Below are 23,126 nucleotides of genomic sequence, written 5' to 3'. Positions count from 1 at the left end.
GTTTCACCAGCATAGTTTAGAATACGTATGTGAAGGATGAAAGGAAGCTTGATTCAGGAATTTTCTTGCTTTTTTTAAGTTTGGAAGAGATGGGGCCTGTTGCTCAATTACTTGATGTGTTTTTGACTTGCAGATTTTTTTGCCTTTCATTGTATTTTCATTCTGTATGAATACTAAATACGTTGAGGTAAGTGGAAGCTGAGATTGAGTATTTCAGGAAGGAGCCTTTTACAATATTTTAGATAATTTTGCTTTGGAATGAACCTCCATGTGCAAAAAAAGTTGCAGCTCCTGCTATGAATTCATAGAGGATATATGGTTCATTGTGTACAATTGTCTGATATATAAATAAAGGAAAGGCAATGCATTAATCAACATTAAGTCAGTCCATTGCTGAAATAGACAACAGTGAAATGGCAACGCTTCTGAGCTCCTTATGGAAGGATCTGTCCACAGAGCTGTAGCTGAAGCTGGGAAAGTCACCTATTTTTCCTCTTGGTTTGACAGGTGAGCCAAAAAAAATCTTCCAGTTTTAGATGTAAATAAAGTTAGTTTTACCTTTTTAATTTCTTAACCATACCTGTAAAACTAAGTAAGGCAGTGTTCAGCGGGTATCTTGCGGAGCACGGTTGCCCCATGTTGCACAATAAGATGCATGTGAAGAGTGCATAGGATGTGACTTTTCCCATTCTTTTGCAACAACTGTCTGGTTTTCTGAATGCCAGACAGTGCAGCAAGCATATGTGGATAAATCATGTGCACAAACTGGGCTTGTCAGGCTTACTGGGCATGGACTGGGAGACCTTTCCACAGCATGTGCTGTGGGCGTCATGCGCTGGACTTACTAATCATGTCTGGGACTGTCCCAGGCCTTGGCATTTATAATCTGGCAACTCTCTACTAACTGTGAAGGCACTTAACTCAGCTGGCTACTCTCCGCAATGGAGAACGCGCTTCTTCCCGGAAGTGATTCAGGAGGCTGAATTAGGGTCCCACTGCAAACTACCCAATGCAGTCATCCCCCTCCATCTCCACTGGCTATTAAGAAAACATTGGGGACTTAGGTCACTGGAGTGAGGGGAAAAAGCAAGACCTTTGTTTTAGCAAGCAGGGTCATACTGTGGAGTAAACTGATTTTGTGGTCCTAGGTAACCATTTCAGCATGCATGCGAAGAGCTGCTCTGCTAGAAGCAGAGCATGGGTCTGAATGAAGGTCTTGCATGTCAGCATCTTAACTGCTGGTCCTGTATGGTGTACAGATGTGGGCTTGCCTTGGTTCTTCCTGTCTGAGTTGCCTTCTTTGGCATGGAATATTCAAATGTGCTTTTGGGTCAGAGAGCAGGACAGTCTGTTTAGCTAAGAGGCTGTGATGGTTATTTGTGTAGTGAGACAGCTGGGTCCTGCTCCTGCTTCACTGAGTGCTCAATTAAAGCAAAAATGAGAACAGCATAAACAGGTAAGGTAGAGATTACCTTCTTTCAGATGGCTTTGTAAATATGGTGTCTTCTGAGAGACTGGAATCATATTTCCTTAGGGAGAGGAAGAAATTGAACCTGGTACCTCTGGAGCATTATTTACAGCATTTCCTCCAAATCTGTGGTCTTCAACCTCATACAAAGATGTCTTCCCCCCCCCCCCAGTTTTTCCACCCACTAGGTGGGTGAATAGTCTATTGCATATTCATCTCCTATTCTCCTCTCCAGTCTTACCTCTTCTAATTTTTAGAAACAGGTTTTGGAACACAAGATGCATACGGTGATCTTCACCTGGTAAACATATATACTGTACTTTCCAGCTGGGAGCAGTTTTGTTCACTCCATGGGTCTAACTATGTAGTGTACATAAGCATATGCTTTAAGTGTTTTAAGTTTAGAGTGGTAGTAAGTAAGCATGTTTCTAAGACTCTACTGTGCACATATCACAGAATCACAGAATATGCTGCGTTGAAAGGGACCCTCAAAGATCATTGAGTCCAGCTCCTGGCCCTGCACAGCACCATCCCCAAGAGTCACACCATGTGCGTGAGAGCATTGTCCAAATGCTTCTTGAACTGTCAGGCTGGTGCTGTGACCACTTCCCTAGGGGGCCTTTCCCAGTGCCCAGCCACCCTCTGGGTGAAAAATTCTTTCATTATATCCAGCCTCAACCTCCCCTGACACAACTTCAGGCCATTCCCTTGGGTTCTATCACTGGTCACCATAGAGGAGAGATCAGTGTCTGCCCCTCCCCTTTCCCTCATGAGGAAGTTGTAGATTGTGATGAGGTCTGTTCCCAGTCTCCCCATCTCCAGGCTGAACAGACCAGGTGACCTCAGCCGGTCCTCATACGGCTTCCCCTCAAGACCCTTCACCATTTTTGTTGCTGTCCTTTGGATGGTCTCTAATAGTTTAATGTCTTTCTTATACTGTGGTGCCCAAAATTGCACACAATATTTGGGGTGCAGCCATTGCAGACTAAAGTGGGACAATCCCCTCCCTTGACTAGCTGGCAGTGCTTTTGGCATTATTTATAAATATAATAAAATTACAACAGATTGCAAACATTTTGAATTGGCACAAATCCATGTAACATCAAGGCACCTAAACAGAAAAATATTAATGCTGGATACTACTTCTGCTGTAAACACCACTGCAAATCCTGGATCACGTTTGTGTGCTATGACTGTCTTGTTGCCTGAAGCCTATGTCATTTAGGGGATATGAAGGTAGCACAGGTGCAGAAACTACTTGCCTTAGAGTTTGGTGTGGGTGGACTCCTCCTTTCCTGCTCTGAACATTTCTTCCAACTGTTTGTGGCACTCCTGTCTGCATTGAGACAGGGCAGTTGTTCCTTCTCTTGCATGGCTTGGTTGCATGAAGGGTTTTTGCCTGTTTTAGAACACTTCTGTGTGTTCTCATGACTTTTAATGAAGTTGTAGCAGTGTTGCTCTTCGCACTGAGTGTCTAAAATAGAAGGTTTAGGAGGTGAGAGTCCCAACAGCTGGAGGTATCCTCAAAATGCTGATCAATCTTGTATTTGCAGGTGAAGAATTCACCATCACCATGTATGTCTTGGGACAGGGGCAATGCTGCAGAGGGTGTGTAGGATGGAGGAATGCTGGAAGGCGTGTCTGCTACTGGGATGCAGTCATGAGAACCATAAGCAGAAACAGGCTGGAGAATGAGAGATATACTACTCTGCTCATAAGCAGTGACAAAAGCTTTGAAGGTAAATGAAGAATGCTGTGAAAGTAGTGGTGGTGAGGAGAAGACAGCTTTGCAGGGGTAGTGAAGAAGGTTGAAGACTGTAGCTAAAGATGTCACCTTGTGAAACAGGTTCATGCAGGGTAAGAGTTTCATTCAAAGGTAAAATGGTAGAGAAGGTGATCTAAGACTTCAAACTATTCAAATGGAAAAGAAATGCTTACAAAAGAGTGTGTTTTCCTTATACTTTAGAAGTATACCAACAAATACATCTGTGAGCAGGCTTTAAGTACAAGTTGATCACAGTGTAGAAGGAGCGTTGCATTTGTCACATAGCAAAACATACAGAAATACAAAGAGAAAACTGAAAGACATAGGACGGTTGTCTGGGTGTACCATTGTGACAGAGAATTTGCTCAAAATCAAACTGGCCTAGTACAAGGGTGTGGAAAGTTATGGAAACAGTAGCAGCAATGTGGCAGTCAGCATGAGTATTAGAAATATTCTGGATTCTGACAATTGCGCAGAAAGCGTAATAAACACATCACTATGCTAATATATGCAGTGTAAGTAAGAAACTACTTATGTTAAATGAAGAACAGGGTTCCTCAAGTAGAATAATGCTGATGGAAGAAGCTGTGAATTCCAAAGATTGGCCAACTAAAATGAGAAGTGGACTATACAGTAATGTAAATAAATGTGATGAGGTGAAATAGGAAACTGTGAAGAGCACATAAATGTGAAACAGTGAAGAATGACTGTGAAAGGCAATACAAATGGTTGAAACGCTCTCTGAAAAATGCATTGGCTAAATTTAAGTGGTGAGATTGATGTCAACATACAAAAGGTGGCAACCTGTTCTAGTGCTAGAAAGAGGTAAATGTCAGGAAAGTCAGTATCATGGAAAGACAAAAGGACAACCCATAACCCTCTTGGAATGTTTCAGTAACATAATGTGAAATTCTATTCATGTGTGTTTTTCATTAAAAGACAAGAATCTCTTGGAGAAGACACAGATCTGTGGTCAGGGCTACACGAGATATTTCACAGGTATTAGAAAGGAGTCTAGGAAACCAGTTGTGAACCATGGCAGCAGATGATATCATTTGCGGAATGGAAAAACGTCTACCGGTTGGGTTCTCCATGTAATATTTGCACAGAAAAGGGGTAGAGGTTATGACCGTATGTAGTCTCTTGAGACTTAAATAAAAACAGAAAAAAAGAAACTTTTTGCTGGTTTATGGAAAGGGGAATATTGTTTGAGTTGCGAGGAGTCAAATTGTTCAGCAAATTTAATGTATTAACAGGATATAGATGGATTTTCCTGGATAGATGGCTTTAAGTTTTGCAGCGTTGCTCCACCCTTTGGAAGTACTGCTTTTCGATCTGTATCTGGCATGAGGTCCACTGCATGCAGTGAATGAGACAGTGGACAGGGTAGCAGGTGAGGATATAGGTCTTGGTGATCCAACAATCCAGAGCAGATTGATTAGAGTATTTGATATTCTAAGAGCCAGTAATTTTAAACTGAAAAAAGCCAAATATTAATGTCAAACACTGAGAATTGTATATGTGGGAGAAGACTGACTTCAAAGGAGATTTCAGAAGGACTTTCTTATGTTGAGTGAAGGAGTCAAGGAATATTGAACATGTCAGAACCCAGAGCCAGGAAAAAAAACTGTTGTGGGGGATACTGATTTATGCCAGAAGTGCTATCTAACTCTGAAGGATGTCCAGATACCTAAGACATTTTTTCCAGAAAGTCGCTGTCTGGGTATGTGCACCTGAAAGGAAGGATTCCAAGGTTTTGACAGCAACCAAGAAGCTTTAATGTTTCGATTCACTGAGAGACTTAAAAAGATGCATGTGAGGGATGGTTGTGTGAAATTCTACTGTGCTCTTGTGGAACTGATGTTTTTCCATTCTCATTTGCATCAAGGCCAGTGACAGCTATAGAGATGGTGTACGCAAGTGCTGAAAAGAGAGTATTTGCATTACTACTTTTTGAAGACTAGGTGGTTCTGCGAGAGAAAGAAATGTCACATATATTTGTATTTATTCATTCCTTTGAGATGCTCTTTCGTCCTTGCTAGGAAATAATAACATAATCAGCAACAACAATAATAATAAAGAATAGCTTTATGACTGCTTTCTGTTGAGAAATAATGGAAGGGCACATTCACTACTCTCCTCTTGTATGTTAATTTACTGTGTCATTTTTAGCATATATATTATAAAGGGTCTGTACAGGAGTTTAAGCCTCTTCCTAGCAATCTGCATAAATTATTTCATACACAGGGGATGAAGACGTGTTTTGAAGATAAGTATAACATCAGAGATTAGGATATCTCTTTGCGAATAAATAGGCCATTTTTTGGCCTTCTGACAATAAAAAGGAATATCAGCTTTTCCAAAATACCTTTGCTAAGGAAAAACTAATCTGTAGCTCTCATGTTTTCCTGGAAAAACATCAAAAATTGATGTCTTGATGAAATACCAAATGTACAAACTTGGGGATCTCAAAGGGGAGGCCAGGTCTCTAAATTGAGAAAATACTTAAATAAGCTCTGCATGAATTTGGGGGAAAGTAATTCTGAAGGTGGAACTCATCAAGGGCATAAATATTAAATCTGGACAGCTGCATGAAATGTCTTAAGTTTGCTTGATTCGGTAGTCTGCTATCTGAAGAGAAAAAACCAAGCATCTTGAAGCCAAGCCAGAAACATAAGTAAGACCAAGGATGTATTACATTTCATTTTCCCTGCCTTACAATAACTTTCTGTAAACTTTGCATTCCAGGCATACTCATTTATTTTTACTTTGCCTTCATGCTGTAAAGTGGGAACTAAGGTTGGCTGGCAAACCATAGACTTCCCATATTCCAGGCAGTTGTAGTCATAAGCAAGGGTGTGGATCTGCTCCTGCAGTGCCAAAAAAAGATTGGTATCTTCACTGAATTCCCGTTTTCTTCTGCTTTAAACTGGTGGGTTGGCACTAATGGTTCAGGATGATGGCTTTGGAGAATCAATTTGCAATGGCAACTATGTGCTACTAATTGGATAATAGTATGTTGTTGTGGAGCAGAATGTCTGGGCCCTGTTGCCTCCTGGCAGTTGACACAGCCGTACATCAAGAACAGGGAATTCTTGAAATTAACTGATCTCTGACCTTGCCTGTGAGATGCTGAGTTCCCGATTGTCCTGAACAACACATTACCTGAGTGTGGGATGTGTGTAGTACAGGATTTGCTCAAAAAAAGGGCATGCCTGTGTAAAGAAAGATCCCAGAGCTGATTATGTTGTCTCCAGAGCTGCTGTACTGGCATGTGGAGAGCTATTTCCTGTAGTCTTCTGTGACTTATGGTTAAATACTGTAAATGTGAGGAAAAAACCCTTAGGGAACCTGTGATAGTGGCAACCAGTTTTTCGCTCTTTGTGATATACAGGGTGATTCACGGTTTAAAAAAAAAAAAAATACCACTGTAGTACTTGCTCAGAATTTGTCAGGAGACACCAGGCAGCCAAGGATGGAGTCAAGCACTGGTAAAATTGCTGAATGCTAGGTAAGTCCACCATGGATTGTCTCAACACATCTCAACACACTGCATCTTTCCTGAGTTATGGCATGCTCCTCTAGCAGTAGAAGTTCTGTTTCCTGAAGTCATCCTCGTGAAATCTTGCACTTACAGTACCAGATGGAGAAAGCAAAATAGAATAAAATAATTGGAGTAAGCTTGTATATCTGTAGAATACTTGTTGGATTTAGGTGTCTATATCATGCTCATTGCTTGATAGAAGTTTCCTTCCTAAAGGAAGGTTGGTACTTTGCAGAAAGGTTTCTTGATTGAGCAGAGGTTATACCATTGATGCCTACATCTGTCTGAAACTTTATGTTCCCAATATGCAACACTGTGTAGCTCTGTGTTTCATTTTCCAACTGTGAGTTCATACCACTTCAGCATTATTTTAAACTTGGTTTCAGAGGGGCTACAAATAAAACCCATTTGAATATGCCAGGTTTCACCAAGTGATGTATCAAGTTTACAAGTTTTACGTGATCTTAATGCATACCAATGAATCGGCCTACGTTTGTTGAAAATGCCTCTAAGTTCTAGCCTACCTTTTGATGAACTTGGTATGACATTTGAGTTTGTAAGAAGATATGGCACTAGGGAAGTTTTCAATGTTTAATTTTCAGTGTTAACATACAGCTCTCACAGTAGTATAGGCTAGGGACATATGTGACCTGTCATTAAATGGTAATTCATCTACTGACAGTTCAATGTCTGAAGTGTGCTGCCTTTGTCCCCTAAAGACTTAGTGAAAAAATAACTTGGAATATAAAGTTTTCCCAAAGTTCAGACACATTTCACCAGTGAGTATTTATTAATTTAAAAAACATTTTTCCCCAGTTGTATGAACTAGAGCTAGACATATAATTGTTTTATTTTTTGTAGTGTTAAGAAAATATGCTTCCCATAAAGGGAGTTTCTGGCAACAGGAATACTTCTTGAGCTGCACTACAGTGTTGTTTGCTTGCGTCTATGTTGTTAAGACCAGCATGTGCTAGTTTTTTTTCCAGCATGTCCTTACAGCTCCAAATGGAGTATAGGAAATAGAGTAAGTATGTTAGAAAGGCATATTTCTGCTGGCCATTTTTATTCAGGTTAAGGAAAAGATTTGAAAGTTGGCATGAAATCCTTTTTTGAAATTACTACAGAATAAAGTAATCTAGATGGCTTTAAAAATCAGAACCCACTTTCTCTTAATGCTCTTGCAGTTGAGAAGTTGCTTCACTGATGTTAAACATAATCTGTAGCCTTTCACTCTTGTAATGAGCAAAAGTGAAGACCACCCTCTTAAAGGAGGTCTTATTTGGAGGAGTTGACTCTTATAGGTTAGGATTTTAAGCTATTGTTTCCAAAATGTTGTAGCAGTGGTGAAGTGTGTGTGACACTATTCATTAGCCACTGAAGTGTGACGAGATCAACGTGATATTGTAGGTTGCAATGTGCATCCTAAGTGTGTGATTCTGAATGCCTTTATTAGAATTAATCTGTAGTTTACAATGGGGAGATTAAGTTAAAGGTCTGAAGACAATTGTTGTTTACTGATTACTCATTGAAGGAAAGGCAGAATGCTATAGTATAATCAGCAAATATCTTTGTAGGCAGCTGCAGGCTTGATTTAGAGGCAGCAGCCAGTATTTGTGAACCGATACGTGTGGTCTGTATACTGCTATCCAGCCAGGTTCTGGCAGTGCTGCAGTGCTGTTGTGTGCAGTGGGAGCTTCCAAGCTCTTCACGTGACTTCAGCCAGCCGTGAGTCAGTATGTTTTTCTTTTTGCTACAATAAAAATGATCAGTTAAAGAATAGGGTGGATATTCTTAAGGGCAAGCAGGCAAATTACATTTCTCAGCGTCGCCCACTGCAAGTCAAAGCTTTTAGAGTATTAATGTTTGATGATAAGTAACATTAAGGTAGAGTAGTTGTGAAGAAGGTAAAAATAGACTTCAGTTAGGGAGAGGTTTTATTTCAGATCTCCCTCTAAATTAAACCAAAGAGCAACTTCCCCTTACAGGGTACAGCTACATCATTCTACTCTTTTCTTTTTCACTGCTATGACATAGCTGCAAAGGCTGAACTTGAAACAGGCTTGTTAAGTGAGTAAGGAAGTGTAAGAAGACCTGTTTATGGTAAATTACATCTGTACACTCTTTTTTCAAGGACTTCCAACTGCGTGAACTTTGCTTTACTGTTGTGTTCTGTACCAAGAGTTTTTACAAGTGTATTGCAGAGCAGTTACTGAGTTAGTTGCACTTAGACAAAAATTCTGGGTCCCAACCAGTACGGCTGCGGAAAAGCAATGGTTTCTTTTGGTTCTTTCAGCTAGGAACTGGAATAACAAATCATTCATCTTAAAGAAACTAGTACCAGCTCAGAGTAAAGAGTGCCCTCCTCTCCCACACATAGAGTTTCTTCTAAGGAATGCAATAAGAGAAGGAAAGAAGGTACCATAAACTCATGCTACTACTTCCCAAATATAATCTGTTTGGTCTATTCCCTGGTGGACCAATACCAATCTTTTTATACAAATTGTGTGCTCATACTAAGATTTTTGTCTGATGTAAATTGTGGTAGCTTCATTGGCTTCAGCAGAGCTGAACTATTTTACACTGAGGCTTAACACAGGATGTAATACACTAACAAATTTTTGTGCAAAACTGTAAGTTATGTCAGGTTCTGGAGTTTCTTGTAGTGAGTGGTTCTGGTTAAATGTTTGCGTGATTAAAATTGGAATGTCAGATGTGGATGGGTGATACTTGTGTTTAAGTGATGGATCTGTATTTTGGCAGTGTTTGTCAGGGTTTTAGGTTTCTTTTATGGCTTAATTTTTATCTACTGCAACCGGTTATTCTGTTTCTTTTCTTTAAATCTGAGTCTCTTCATACTCTGTGTTTCACTGTCCGTTTTCCTTAATTCCTGCTCTTACGTGATTTCCATATCTCTATCTGACCTTGAAAGGATTCCTGTTGTTTGATAACTGAGGACAGGATGAGGAAGGTATCTTTGAAACCTCTCGCATAACTTTCTTTTAGCGTTACGAGGTCCAAGTGACAGAGAAGACGATACTTAACTGAAGAATGAGTTCATGTTTAGAGGAAGTATGATCATTGACTTGCAGGACTCTTAGATGAAAGAATTGATAGATTTTTATATACTATTTCATGTTACTTGGCAAAATATGTAAACTTACCACCTCACAAAAAAGCAAACAAACAAAATAGATTAGTAAATGCCAAGATAGTAGATCAGGCTGTCTTAAAAATTCAAGAAAGGAAACACAAAAAACAAAGGACTCTTATCTTCTAATGGGTACACTGTGTTAATCTTATTCTGAAAAGTCTTGCAGAGCAGCCGATGTCATATGATGCTGTAGTAATGTGCTCCATCTAGCATCACGCATTGTTTTTTTATTGGCCTTCTTTTTCCCAAGGGACAATGGATGCCATTAGGGGAAACTTTTTACTTTTCCTGGTGCATGGTGAGAGCATAGCCCAAGTCAGCACTGCAGCTTTGGAGGAGAGCCCAACCCAACTGATGGGATTCTCAGGCTTCTGCTGGGATTTAGAAACACAGTGAATTTCTCTTAACACAATCAGCTGAGGTACATGGATTGCCTTTGAAAGAGCAATACACTTTCTTACTAATTCATCAGAATTCCCTTTAAATACATTCTAAAAAATGCTTAGAATGAAGAAAAGTTTTCTTCTAGCAAAGAAAGACTAACTCATTTTAGGAGAACCCACATCTTTGGTTAGTTTGTGATGCTTATGAAAACACATGTCAATCTCTGTTTAAGTTTTTCTGGGACTGGGCCTATCTTTTGAAATGTGTGGACTCTTTAGCAAGGCATGCCTTAAATCAGGCATACTTTTCTGCCCGTAATGTCAGAAGAATTGCAGTTTCCACTTATTTCTTCTTCCTGGACTGTATGATTTGCAGGGTGAAACTTCTTTCTGCAGAAGTAATGATACATTTGCTGTGAACATTTTAATTTCCAGTCTGTGGGATGTCACTGGATATTCATAGATCTCACATGGTGATAATACAAAGACATGCCTGCATTCTTTTAGGCAGAGGTAAATGATACGTGAGTGGACTCAGCTCTTTGGTCTAATATGGCAGTTTCTCTTCTCTTAATTCCTGCTTGTGTACATGAAGTACAAACTATTTTCTCAGTTTCCCCATTGCCACACCCTGTAAAAAGAACTGAAATTACTTTGTGTCAGGGAAAAACTAAGTGTTAGATGTGATTAAGTTAACAACACAATCGAAAAGACTGGGGAAGTCTGATTGTCCCTCATTGTAAGTGGGGATAACTTCAGTACTACCTTTAAACTTGTCCACTTTGTTGTTGTTAAATCCATGAGGAGACATATGTTTTGGAGGATGGCGACATTGTAATGCAGCTTTATTTGGCCTTCAGGTTGACTTGCTTTCTTCATTTCCCCTGTGTAAAACTGAGCTGCTCCCCGTCCCACAAAGTACCATTTAAATGATGAGGAAGATTTTAAGGAGCACTTCTGCTCTTCTAATTAGGACTTTGAACTAATTGCAGTAGGTCAGCAATCATTACTGACTTTCATACCTCAGTGCATGATCTCTGAGCAGTCAAAGTCATGGAAGGATTCACTTACTTCTATCTGTTTTCCTTTTTCAACAGTTACATCGCAAATCAGCGCAATTTAGAAAGTATCAATGACAATGAGGTTGGATTTTATGTTGGACTTAAAAATCTGTGAGTATGGGATACATTTTATAAAGCTGTTTTTTCTGTATTTTTTTACAGAAGCATGTAGAGACCTTATCAAACTGTATGCCAAACTTTGTGTGTTACTGAGGAAAGTTGTAAATCTTGCAGATGAGCCTTGTAGAGATTTCATCCCAACTCTTATTTTAAAAGTTATTATCATTACACTTCCCTTTGTATTTTAAATACAAATTCTAACAGCTTTATTTTTTCCCAGGACCGTGGTGGATTCAGGCTTAAGATTTGTGTCCCGTCATGCTTTTGTGAAAAACATGAACCTACAATACATGTGAGTAAGAACAGTGTCTTCATTCTAAGTCAAAACTGCCCAACTCTTGTTAATTTATTTATTGTTAATTTACTTCTATCTCATACCATTTGCTTTATTAAAAAATAGTTTAACGAGACAGACTTAGAATGGTCTTCTATCATTAATTGCCCTTAAATAAGATATATTTGGTAAGGGACTGGCAGATCATAAAAACATGTGTGGAAGGACCATCCGGTTTATTACCCTGTCTCTAACAGGATATGTGTTTTGTGATAAGTAACGTAGCAGAAAGAGTACCTGTCTTGAGGGTATGATGTCCACAGTGTGCATCACTCTCAGTGACACAGGTTTGACTAGCTCTAGTCTGATTCAATGAGTTCTGATTCGATATTCGATGAACATATTTTAGCAGCTGCAGTGCAGGAGGTGCATGCATGGAGCACATCTAATATAATTTGACCAGTGTATGTGCCCAGAGACTGTGACACAACCATGAACCGAAGTCCTGGGGTTGATTCACTTTGAAAGCTCACTCAAGATCAGAAGTAATGCACCCAGAGCAGAATATAGGAATGCTGTTGCTTTCACACCCAAATGTGATTTATAGTTTATGACCTTCAGGAAGCAGAATTTGTACCTGTGCAGCTTTTTGACTGTGTTTTCCTAGATATGTTATGCTTTAGCAAAGGCTGAACTGATCAAAGTTCTCTTTCTAATACAACTTTTGTGCCTTCTAGTGGGACAGACAGAGTAGCTCACTTTGCTGCTTACATGGGAAACTGTGGATGTAGTCCTAAAAAACACTGAGATCATGTGAGTGGCTCAGTTCCTCACAAGTACCCTGTTTTAGCCAAATATTCCAACTGTGTGCTTTACTCCATACATCTTCAATAGATGGACACTAACATGTATTAGCATATAGCTGAACCCTTTGCTTTTATCCTAATGAGGTTGGGAAGACATAATGCCAAACCCTGGCTTTGTAAGATACTTCCTTGTAAAAGGAAAGAACTGTTGAACGTAACACAGGGTTGATTTTATTGCTTTGCTCATGAGATGAAATCCCTTTCCGACCTGTATTTTCCAAGGAACAGCAATTAATTTGTGTAAGGAAGTGGACATGAATGTCCATTTCTGCTGTCCTTAATGTGGTACAGTCACCAGAGGAGTGTGAACCAATCTTGTGAGCCTGTGAAACTTGTATTACTTCATATAGTCATTAAAAAAGAACTTCTGCTGTAATCAGTTGGTAATATAAGGGAAGTATGTTCCAGAGTAAATTCAAGTGTTTGCCTGTGTAACAGTTGCTCAGTGAGTTATCGTTGTAAACTATGAAACTCCATAAAGCCAAATGCATGTGCACTGGCTGTAGAAATAGTAATAAGAACATACTGTTTCAGGGACATATTTGCAGAGAAAGATTTAGTGACTCTACTGGGAGAGAAGTGAGATTTTCTCTCTGTGCAATGAGGCAGAACAAAGCAAATTCAAGTCTGGGATCAAAAGGAATTCTGTGGTACATTTTTACATCTTTTCCCCATTACCTTAGCTGCTGGGGGGGAATCTATTGGAATACTGTATATAGATTAGGACACTGAATCTACTCATCTTGAAGATGCTACAGAGAAGAGCAAAGGAACAATAAGGAGCCTGTAAAGCAAATAATATAAGGAGGCTTAGAGCCTGAGTATGTTCAGTGCAATAAAGAGAAGATTGAAAAGGAACATACATCATTGCAATAAGACAAAGAATAATGATTTGAAAATGAAAGAGGGTTGATTTAGATTACATACAAGGAAGAAGTTTTTTACAAAACGGCTGCTGAAATGCTGGCACAGGTTGCCCAGAGACATGGTGGATGCCCCAGCCCTGGAAGCATTTAGGTTGAGGTTGGACAGAGCTCTGAGCAAGCTGGTCTAGTTGAAGACAGCCCTGCCCATGGCAGGAGAGCTGGAACTAGATTAACTTTAAAGGTCCCTTCCAACCCAAATTATTCAATGATTCTATGCTTCTGTGCTCATCTTATCTTTAAAAGAAGAGTAATTATGATGAGGAAAGCTATCAGTTCTCTCCATGACCATGAGTACAGTGTGAGAAGTAATGAGTTTAGTTTGGAGCAAGATTAATAGAGTTTTGGAAGACCTTCTCAGCTGTCTGGGCAGATGAACACCACAGAAAGTGCAGCAACTGGTAGGATCCTCTTGAGAGACTTTTTTGCCTGTTGCCTTAGGGAAATGGGTTTTATGCAGTCACAAAGTGTGTTTGTCCCCAGTGGTTGCTTCTAACCAAAAGTTACTCAGGTAAAAAAAAGTTTTCAGAAAACTGACCATTGAACAGAACAGAGAGATCCTATTAACATTACCACTTAAGGGAAAAGTATCACTGTACATATGTGAGCTGCTAGGCTTTACAGAACCCACTGGGATAAGATGCCTTTAAAATGTTTCAGCCATAGGAAGAGCTGCTGCTGGAGCATGCAATCAAACTGGGAAAACGTATCTGCTGGTAAGCAGACTTTGTTAGAGCTGTAACTCATGAAGCTCCGTGTTAGAAACAAATTAGACTGACTTTACATCTCTTCTGTTGATGTAGATGAATTCTTTATGCAGAATCCTTACATTATGAACCAGGAGCTTATCCAGTCTCGTACTATGTTTTCTTTTGGTGGGGATTTAGTCATGTTAGCAGACATAGGATAAACCCAGATAAGATGGAAAATATTAAGTGGCACCAGCTGCTCTAGATGCACAGGACAAAGCAGTAAGTATGGAGGTATTTTTTACCAAGGCTAATCTGTTATCCCTGCAGAATGTATTTGTTTGTTTTCTTTGGCAAGTCATTATGCACATTAAAAGGTTTCTGAAAGCCCCAGTGAACCATGGCCTGTTGTCATCAGCAATAAAAATCCTGTTGACTACTTATCAAGGAAGTATAGCTCCTGTTGTGGTTGGGACAGTGAAGACTATTAAGAGCTAAAATAACTTCGTTTTGCAAGGGTAATCTATGAGTACAGGTCTTTGAGAAGTCTTTCGTTTTATTTTGGAACAAATTTTTTACTATCCCATAAAGAAAACCAAAAGCATTTTTCGGAAGATTGATGTAACTGTATAAGCATTAATTTTGCTATGATACTGTTACAGCTTTCTTTTTTATTCTATGAAAAATCATTTGATGTAGTTAAGGAGCTATATTATATGAAAGTAGTATTTATTTTATGAATCATACAAGAGTATCAGTTTAAAATGAACTTATTAACACACATTTCCTTAATCCCTTTTTTGTCATTTCCTTGTTTCCTTGGGAAAGCTTATGTAGTCCAGGTATCTTTTGGAAGTTATCTATCGTGAAAAGATTTGAGTAATAACATAAACAATAGGAAAATAAATGTCCTAATAGATGCTACTAAAGTAATTAATAGCCTTGCTCATCTAATTCTGGTGTTTTCACTGGTCATAGACTCAAGTTAGCCAACAGTCTCGTTTTAGTAGTGCTGTAGTTAATAAACTTATGTGCTGCTAACAGTAATTTAATGGATCTGTGTAATACACACACATTGTGTATTGTCAGTGCCTTTAAATGTGAAAACATTTCACAGCAAGTGCCAATTTACAAAAACTTTCAAAAATAGTTGTTGTTACCTGCCAGGCTGCATCTAAGAGTATTGCTAAATCAAAGATTGTGAGTGTAGTGTATATATACAACTCCAGGTATTAAAATGTGTTTGTATGCCTACACTGTTCACTGTTTTGGTTGCCTTAGGTAAGGCAACCAAAGGAAACCATTTGAGACCAACCTTGCTGCAGATTTACCCTTGCTTGCACACAGGGCTGGTTCCAGCCATAGGCAGAGCAGGCTGCTGCCTGTGGAGCAGGACTGAGTGCAGCAAAATGGCCATTTCTTCACCTCTTCCCCCCAATTCTCTTTAGATCTGTTCCCTCCTCTTTCTTGCCTTCCCTTTTCAGAAGCACTACAGATGATAGAACTGTCCCCATGTTGCTAGCTCTGTAAATCTTTGTGCAGCTTCTCAGTCTGGTTTTGTTCTACTCATATTGCCACTGGTTTGCTTTTAGCTGAATTAGGGCTAGCAAGTTTAAAGTGAGCTTGGTATTTTCATGTAAAGTACAGGCATGCTTTGATTGAATTTGGGTCCTCCCCTTGAGTTTAGCTTTGGAGCCAGGCTCTGTACTCCTGACTTTTTTTTCTATAAGAAAAAAACTCTTTAGAACCTCAGATGAATTTTCTTTGGGCTGCTCACCATGGTCCTTTTATGTGTAGTTGAATTGGGGAATTAATTAATATTCTCTTTCCATGAAAGTGGAAGTGTGATCATTAACTACTTCAAAATAAACCTGGCAGTGATTTTTTTTTCACTTAGCATGAATTAAGGAGACAATGGTAGGCATCTCTGTGGTCAATGAAAAGTGCTCACTTTATAAAAAATATATAGAAAATTAAATTTACTGTCAAAGTATTTCTTAAGGCGATAAATTTATAGCAGTGGTCTGCAGGTAAAGCCCACTGTGTATCTGGTTGTCTTTTGGGAAAGGTAGGATTTATTTGCTCTGCAGGTAGGAGGGGCAGGTGCATGCCTTCTTTGGCAGTACCACAGGACCCTCCACCTGTGCTGCTTGTCAGTGTGGGAACAGGAGGGATTCTCCTGCGTGGTGAGTGAAGAGTTGCCCATGGAGGGAGAGGGTTTGATGTTGCACCATGCTGGAGGCAAAAGCCCAAGTCAGTATGAGGATCCAGCTTCTTTTATTCAACCTCCCAACACAGAGCATATGCATACAAGGAAAAAACACATAGTGACAGTTTTTGCTTAAACACAACTTCTGTTCTATATGCAAATTGTGCTTTAATGTTGATTTATCCCATCAGGGTCCATGAGACATTTCCACCAGCATCTGCCATAGGGCAGTGCAATTCACCTGACTAAGGAAATAGTAGCTCCTCTGTTTTGCTCTCACACATGAGGACCAGTCAGTTTGTAAACTTCAGGCTCTTGTTTGCCAGAAGGAATCAGTGATGAAATATAAATATAATCTCTTTAATTCTGGTTTAAACATTTGTAGAAGATCCAACTTATAATTTATGTGAAAATTGTCTTGTGCTCAAAGTTCAGTGACTGAAAGTTGGGAAGTAGACACTGTGTTCTTTAGTCAGATTAAAAAAAAGAAGATATTTAATCCCTGGTTTTAAATGCAATGCAACTTTAGTGTGGAGCCCCTAAGGCGCCTTTATAATACCACATAAAACTCATGGTATTTTGGCTCATAGCACTGATTTGCACTTTACTGCTGGCAGTTAAGCAGTTTATTGCTCTCACTATCTTAAATCGGTAGACTGATAAGACTGTACAAAAACAGCATTATTTTGCTTTGAGGTGGAGAAAGCAGTCTTGTAAGCTTATGAGGGGAGGAGTATTTCTGATTCAGATAAACATTTCTTTGCTCTGCATAATGGGAGAGGACCTTCCACTTAATTACCACTGGAAACCATAAATGCTTAATTGACATAAAAAAGCCCAATATAGGCATTTTACAGTTTTCCTTTTGATCTTCCGTGTGGGTGCATATTGCACATGCAATTTGAAAAGAACAACTAAAAAGCTCTGATGTGGATGTGTGCTAGCATGTGAGGAGGGCTTACATGAGTACAGAGTTTGGTGCAGCATCAAAGAAAGGGATACACCCATTTCACATGAATAAATTGAGCATATAATTAACACCTGGACTTTACAAAATACTTTTGACACACAGTTAAATCTGCTGCTTTTCTACAATTGACAAAGTGCTAAAAGTGAAAATATTGATCCCTGTTGAGTTTGATTTTGAATGTATTTGATGTTAGATGCTGACTGAATTCAAGCTCTTGAAATCCTTCAAACCATAAAGTAAGACTGAACATTATCCTTTTACAACTGAAGTCAAAGGACTTTTAGAGCTGGTTCAAGTTCTTAATTACTTTTTCAAGAGACACAAACTGTATTTTTAGTGTAAGAATAAGCAATTCTAATTAATGCAATGTTTCTCTTTTGACATAGCAATTTATCCAGAAACAAGCTCTCAAGTTTGTCCAAGAAGCCTTTTCGCCATCTGGGTTTGTCTGATCTGTAAGTTGTCATTTCTTGAAATACAAGTTCATTTTTGGCTGGAATGGAAGAATAACAGTTCTAAGTTTGTTCTCGTAAAGGTAGAAATCCATCAGGAATTAGGTGTGAAATTCTGGTCCAAAAAAAGCATCAATGCAGGACACTTAAGTGCAGAGAAATTTTTATTCCAGGACTTCAAGAAGGTTAGGTATATATTTTAAAATAATGTAGAGGTCGAAATAGCCTCTTCCTTCAGCTTTAAGATATTTTATTATGTGATTACTTCACACAAAACTACTGGTGTTTATATTAAGTATCTGAACCTAGTGAAAATACAGTCTTTTGAAGATCTTCATGTGGAGATTGTCTCTCATATTCTTATAGTGGCTACACAGCTTGTATGCTTGTGGCTGGCTGTTGAAGAGTATTTTTATTTTCTCAAATTCTTGAGTTGCACTGTGCTTTATATAATCGTTTAGCAATGAAAGCACTGGTAAACATTAATTCATTGATTGTTTCAATATTAACATTTTTATTCTCTTTAATACACAACGATTTTCTTATTGATGTATGCTCCAAAATTTTGGTCATCCTGTGTACTCTCTGCTAATATGCAGAGAGCCTGGAGGAGGTCTGGGAGAGCTGGGGCTGCAGAGGAGAGGGAGGTTGCTCTCCTGGATCTCAGAGCAGAGTCAGAAGTTGTCCAAAGTGCCAAGTAAGAAGCACCAGATGTGCTATCCTAGCCCTCTTCTGGTGAACTTCAGCATGTGAGAAGTGAAATGAGCAAATCTTAGTGCCACAAAAAGAGGTTATGCCCCTTAGGTATATTTTGTTGAGTATTAGGTTGGTATAATTATTTTCTTTATGGTCCAGGGAACACTGCTCATTCGAGTTTTCTTTCATAACTTGACAGTCGCTGAGCTCTTTAGTGAAGAGACTAGGTAGTTGCAAAGCTCTCTCTAGTTGCAAAGCTCTCAAAAGGCTCCATGCCTTTTGTTGTTCTGTTGCTTCTGCATGAAGAAGCAGGGCAAAGGTAGTGGGAGTGAGCCAGACATGGGAAAAGTAGGTAGTGTGAAGGTTAAACAGAGTAGTATTTGAGGTATGGAGGCAATGCATGATGAGGTACAAGTTGAGAGAAAAAGGGGATGAGGTAGAGTGTTGTGTGCTTGGGAAAGGGAGTGTAGGACTAGACAAACTGAAGTTACTCAAACAGATGTGATGAAGTGAGATAAACAGATGTGGGGGAAATGAGGAAAAGAAAGTGGAGGGATAAAAGCAGAGCCTGAAAGGAGGACAAGCAGTGATATAATCAGTATTATTGAATAATTCTGTTGATAAGTGGTTAATACATAGCTGGAAGATCAGAAACAGGAAGGAAGGGAGAGTGTTGATAGGTGAATCTGGGATATGAATGTTGCCATAAATAGCTTCTGAGGAACTTCCCCTAAATCTGACAAACAAGTATATTTGTCTTGTTGGTACTCTTGCAAATCAAAACATAAAGGGATGAGCAGTTTAGGATAACGTGTAGTAGAGGATATTCACCAGGTATTACAGAGAAGGAGATGCCACTTTGAAAGGTTTCTTCTAGAACAAATGAACTGCAGCTGTAAAATTAGAGCAAACATTTGCTTTACATAGGTCAGATTTTTTTTTTCACAAAAGTGTCTGTGGAGGGTCATTATGCAGCCAGCATCCTGCCAATGATGTGTCTAACTCCCTAGATGGGTTTAGCACAAAGTAAAACAGTAGAAGAAGACTGCTCAGCCATTGGTCAAGTGAAATTTCTCTTTACCAGGAAGCTATAGGATGTAACAGAAGATGGAAGTAAATCTCACTGTTTTGAAAAACCACATCATAGGCTTTGAGCCAAGGAATCATGTTCATAGTATGTATCACACAAACAATTTTTGTCCATGCTGTGGTGGTACTGAAGTCCAGTGGATGACTTCTGTGAATACAAATTTCTTCTTCAAACACGTTTATGGACCCCTGCAGTTGTTTCTCCTCAAAGAACTTGAAATGGCTTTTGGGGGAACAGGTTATGGCTCTGATAAGATGATTTTTTTCATGATTTGCACACTTAATGTCTTCAGGAGGCATTTATGAGCATAGATTCTGTAAGAAACTTGAGCTTCTGTATGTCGAAAATACCCATGAAACTTTGTTAAGAATGATTGTTCTCCTGGTAATGAAATGCCTTAAACAGACACTTGCGCACACACTTTATTAGATCTCTTGTATGCCAGTAGAAGAAAAAAATAACTGGCCACTGTTTAGGTAGATATGTTTTTGTTCATATTTAACTTGCATGTAATTGCATGCCATTGTTGTGTAGTTTTATTAAATTTTAAAACTAGAATTTGGTAAGTTTGCTGTGGTTTAAATTCCATGCAGTGTACTGTATCAATTTCTGGTTTTCACTTGTATTTCTTCATGACATTGCCTGTGGTTTTACTGTGAGATGTTTCTAGAGTGTTGTAGCAGATGAATTTTAAAGATTAGGTACAATCCTTTTTTGTGATTAAAATTTGTAAGAGTATGTGTATAATCCAAAACTGTTTGACTTCATAAAGAATTTACCACCCCACAGCAATAAACCATTTCTGAGGTAACTGAGCGGTGACCCAGGTGTAGAAGAGAAGAATTCTAATCTTTTCTTGATTTCTGAAATAAAATGGGGCTTCTTGAGTGGCCACTCTCCACGTGCTCCTGATTTACACTGATGAATTGGAAATAGCAGCCACATCCCCTGTGTGATCTCTTCTGCCTTTGATATTCTGGGTCCTCAGTGCATGCAGAGCTTAATTCCCTACATGGAACTGTTACCAGCTTGGCAGCTTACATTGCACTGAGTTTACCAAGGGCACATGTGTTATGCTGCTTAATGAAAGGCTTCAACTTGCCTTCCTTAACCTTCCTAACTAAAGGATTCAACTTGTATTTTCACCCAGCTGAATGCTTGGAGGCCTCCGCCCCTCATTTATTTTTTATGCATGATACATTCTGCCTTCTAAATTGATGTTTTTTCCTGTAGGATATTGGTAGACAATCCATTCAAGTGTTCCTGTGAAATCATGTGGATCAAGAAATTTCATGAGACCAAGTTTTCCACAGAAATTCAGGACTTATACTGCATAGATGACAACAATAAGAGGACAGCCTTGCTGGATATGAAGGTCCCGAACTGCGGTAATATTCTTTTAACATAAAACTACTGCTAAATTTTTGTGAGCCAGGAAAAACAAAAATGCCTTTTTACAAGGTACTTCTCAGGATGACAACAATGCTCTAAGTTTTCAGTGGAGATATTAACCACTCAGTGGTCTTTTCCCCACATGGAATAATTCTGGGAACTTCATAGAATCACAGAATCACAGAATATGCTGAGTTGAGAGGGACCCATTAGGATCATGGAGTCCAATTCCTGGCCCTGCACAGAACACCCCAAGAGTAATACCTTGTGCTCAAGAGCATTGTCCAAATGCCTGTTGAACTCCTACAGGGTTGGTGCTGGGACCAGTTCCGTGGGGAGCCTGTTCCAGTGCCCAACCACTCTCCTGATATCCAGCCTGAACTCCCCCAACTCATCTTCATACAATCTCCTTGAGTCCTGTCATTGATAATGAGTGTGAAGAGATGAGTGCTTGCCCCTCCTCTTCCCTTTGTGAGGAATTTGAAGACCCCAGTGAGGTCTCCCCTCAGTATCCTCCAGGCTAAACAAGCCAAGTGACCTCAGTCACTCCTCATATGGCTTCCCTTCAAGGCTCTTCACCTGTTCATGTGAAGCTGTTCGTTCTTCTCTTGATCCTTTAAGAATGTACCATTATTCAAGTGCAGGGAAACAGAATACTGGTTATGGATAACACACAAGTATTACATAGAACGCATGTGCCTGTGTTGAACTAAATATTAGTGTTTCCAAGCTCAATAGACATTCATAGCTCAATTTTACCTTCTTGAATTTTTTTCAGGTATTTATGGTTAATGAAGTCTTTTTCTTCAAAAATACTAGTACTAGGACCATAGGAAGAAAATTCAGAACTGCATGCTACTTGAGACAAATTAGCAATAGCTATGTTCCTCATGCAAATAAAACTCTACTGAGTTCACTTTAGAGGCTATACCAGAGAGTTATATCAAGCTTAGGTCTGTGACATATTGGAGCATATTGTTTTCAGATACATTGATCTAGAAAAAAATGGAAAAGTTATATAACAATAAGGCCATCTCCTTACCTTTTTTATATACCACTTTGCTGCCTACAAATTGTCCTGGGACAGCTGGGGAAAGGTTTCACTCAGTAGCTGGAGATTTTTTCTCCTCTGTGTATTAGGGGCAGAGATGGGGTGTTTCTAACATGATGTCACATCTGCTGGGCTCTGGAAGCAGAGTGGGAATCTGGTATCCCCAGCAGCAGGCACACAGGAAGGAAGGGGAGCAAGGGGATCCTCATGGAGGGCTGATTTAGATAGGAAAAGCTATAAGTCAATGTGAACATTAGGAGAAATTACACCTTTTCTCCTTCCATCTTTGCCCATTGAGTGTCCTTTTCTCCATTGCCTGTGTGGAGGGTGTGGCATGCTCTGATAGCAGCTGCCAGCAAAAACCAGCTGTGGTAGGGACACTGCAAGCCCATGAAGTGCAGCATTTAGTGTTGATAATGTGTTTTGTGGCCACATATTGTTGCCACTGTTGGTCTTGTGTCGACCTTCTTTCTGGGACCAGGCATGGTGGCAGAAATGGTGTTAGTGTCTGGTGCAATCAAAAAAAACCCCACCTGTTCAGGGAGTCTTGTGAGCTGCACAGTTAGTCTTGTGTGCTCCAGGATCTTATTTATGTGAAATGGGAGATACAATACCTAGCTGAGCTAAATGGACCCAACTTTCTGCTCCAGCTGGATGGACTAGGAGGTAGATTAATGTGTTGGGTGTAGAGAGGTTGGCTGTTGGACTGAGATCAATTATTGAAAAAGAGAAACTCCAGCACATTTTGTAACATTCCTGGCTGGCACATCTAGAAGCTACCAGGTAGCTAGGGCTTTCCTCTGAAAACTTTTGATGTTTAATACCCAGAATTAAACCTGTGGGGGATTAGTTCTTTCCCCTGATTTCTTAACCATCTGCAGCCAAAACAGGCTCGTCTCTGGGCCCTGAATGCTGTGTAGGTGCATATGTGTGTACACATGCGTGCATCCTGTGGGCATATCTTGACTAAAATACTTGTCATGACAAGGGAAGGTGGTACTTCCAACTAGAGGAGGAGGAGG

General features: G+C 39.5%; 1 protein-coding gene across 7 annotated transcripts in view; it reads left to right on the top strand.

Moving 5' to 3' along the window:
* NTRK2 (neurotrophic receptor tyrosine kinase 2) overlaps positions 1-23,126 on the top strand; it is a 200,602-nt gene that overhangs the window by 7,836 nt on the left and 169,640 nt on the right. For all 7 annotated transcript variants that reach the window (XM_042033716.1, XM_042033709.1, XM_042033711.1 and 4 more), the window contains exons 2-5: positions 11,409-11,483; positions 11,713-11,784; positions 17,810-17,878; positions 20,895-21,049. In XM_042033716.1, the coding sequence (XP_041889650.1) occupies positions 11,409-11,483; positions 11,713-11,784; positions 17,810-17,878; positions 20,895-21,049 (371 nt within the window). The remainder of the gene's footprint in view (positions 1-11,408; positions 11,484-11,712; positions 11,785-17,809; positions 17,879-20,894; positions 21,050-23,126) is intronic.

Source organism: Corvus kubaryi, unplaced genomic scaffold, assembly GCF_017639235.1.
Source record: "Corvus kubaryi isolate FWS band 111438036 unplaced genomic scaffold, C.kubaryi_AGA036_p1.0 37357, whole genome shotgun sequence".
Classification (NCBI taxonomy): Eukaryota; Metazoa; Chordata; class Aves; order Passeriformes; family Corvidae; genus Corvus; species Corvus kubaryi.
Note: the sequence above shows the minus strand (reverse complement) of the source record. Positions and strands in the feature narration are given on the sequence as shown.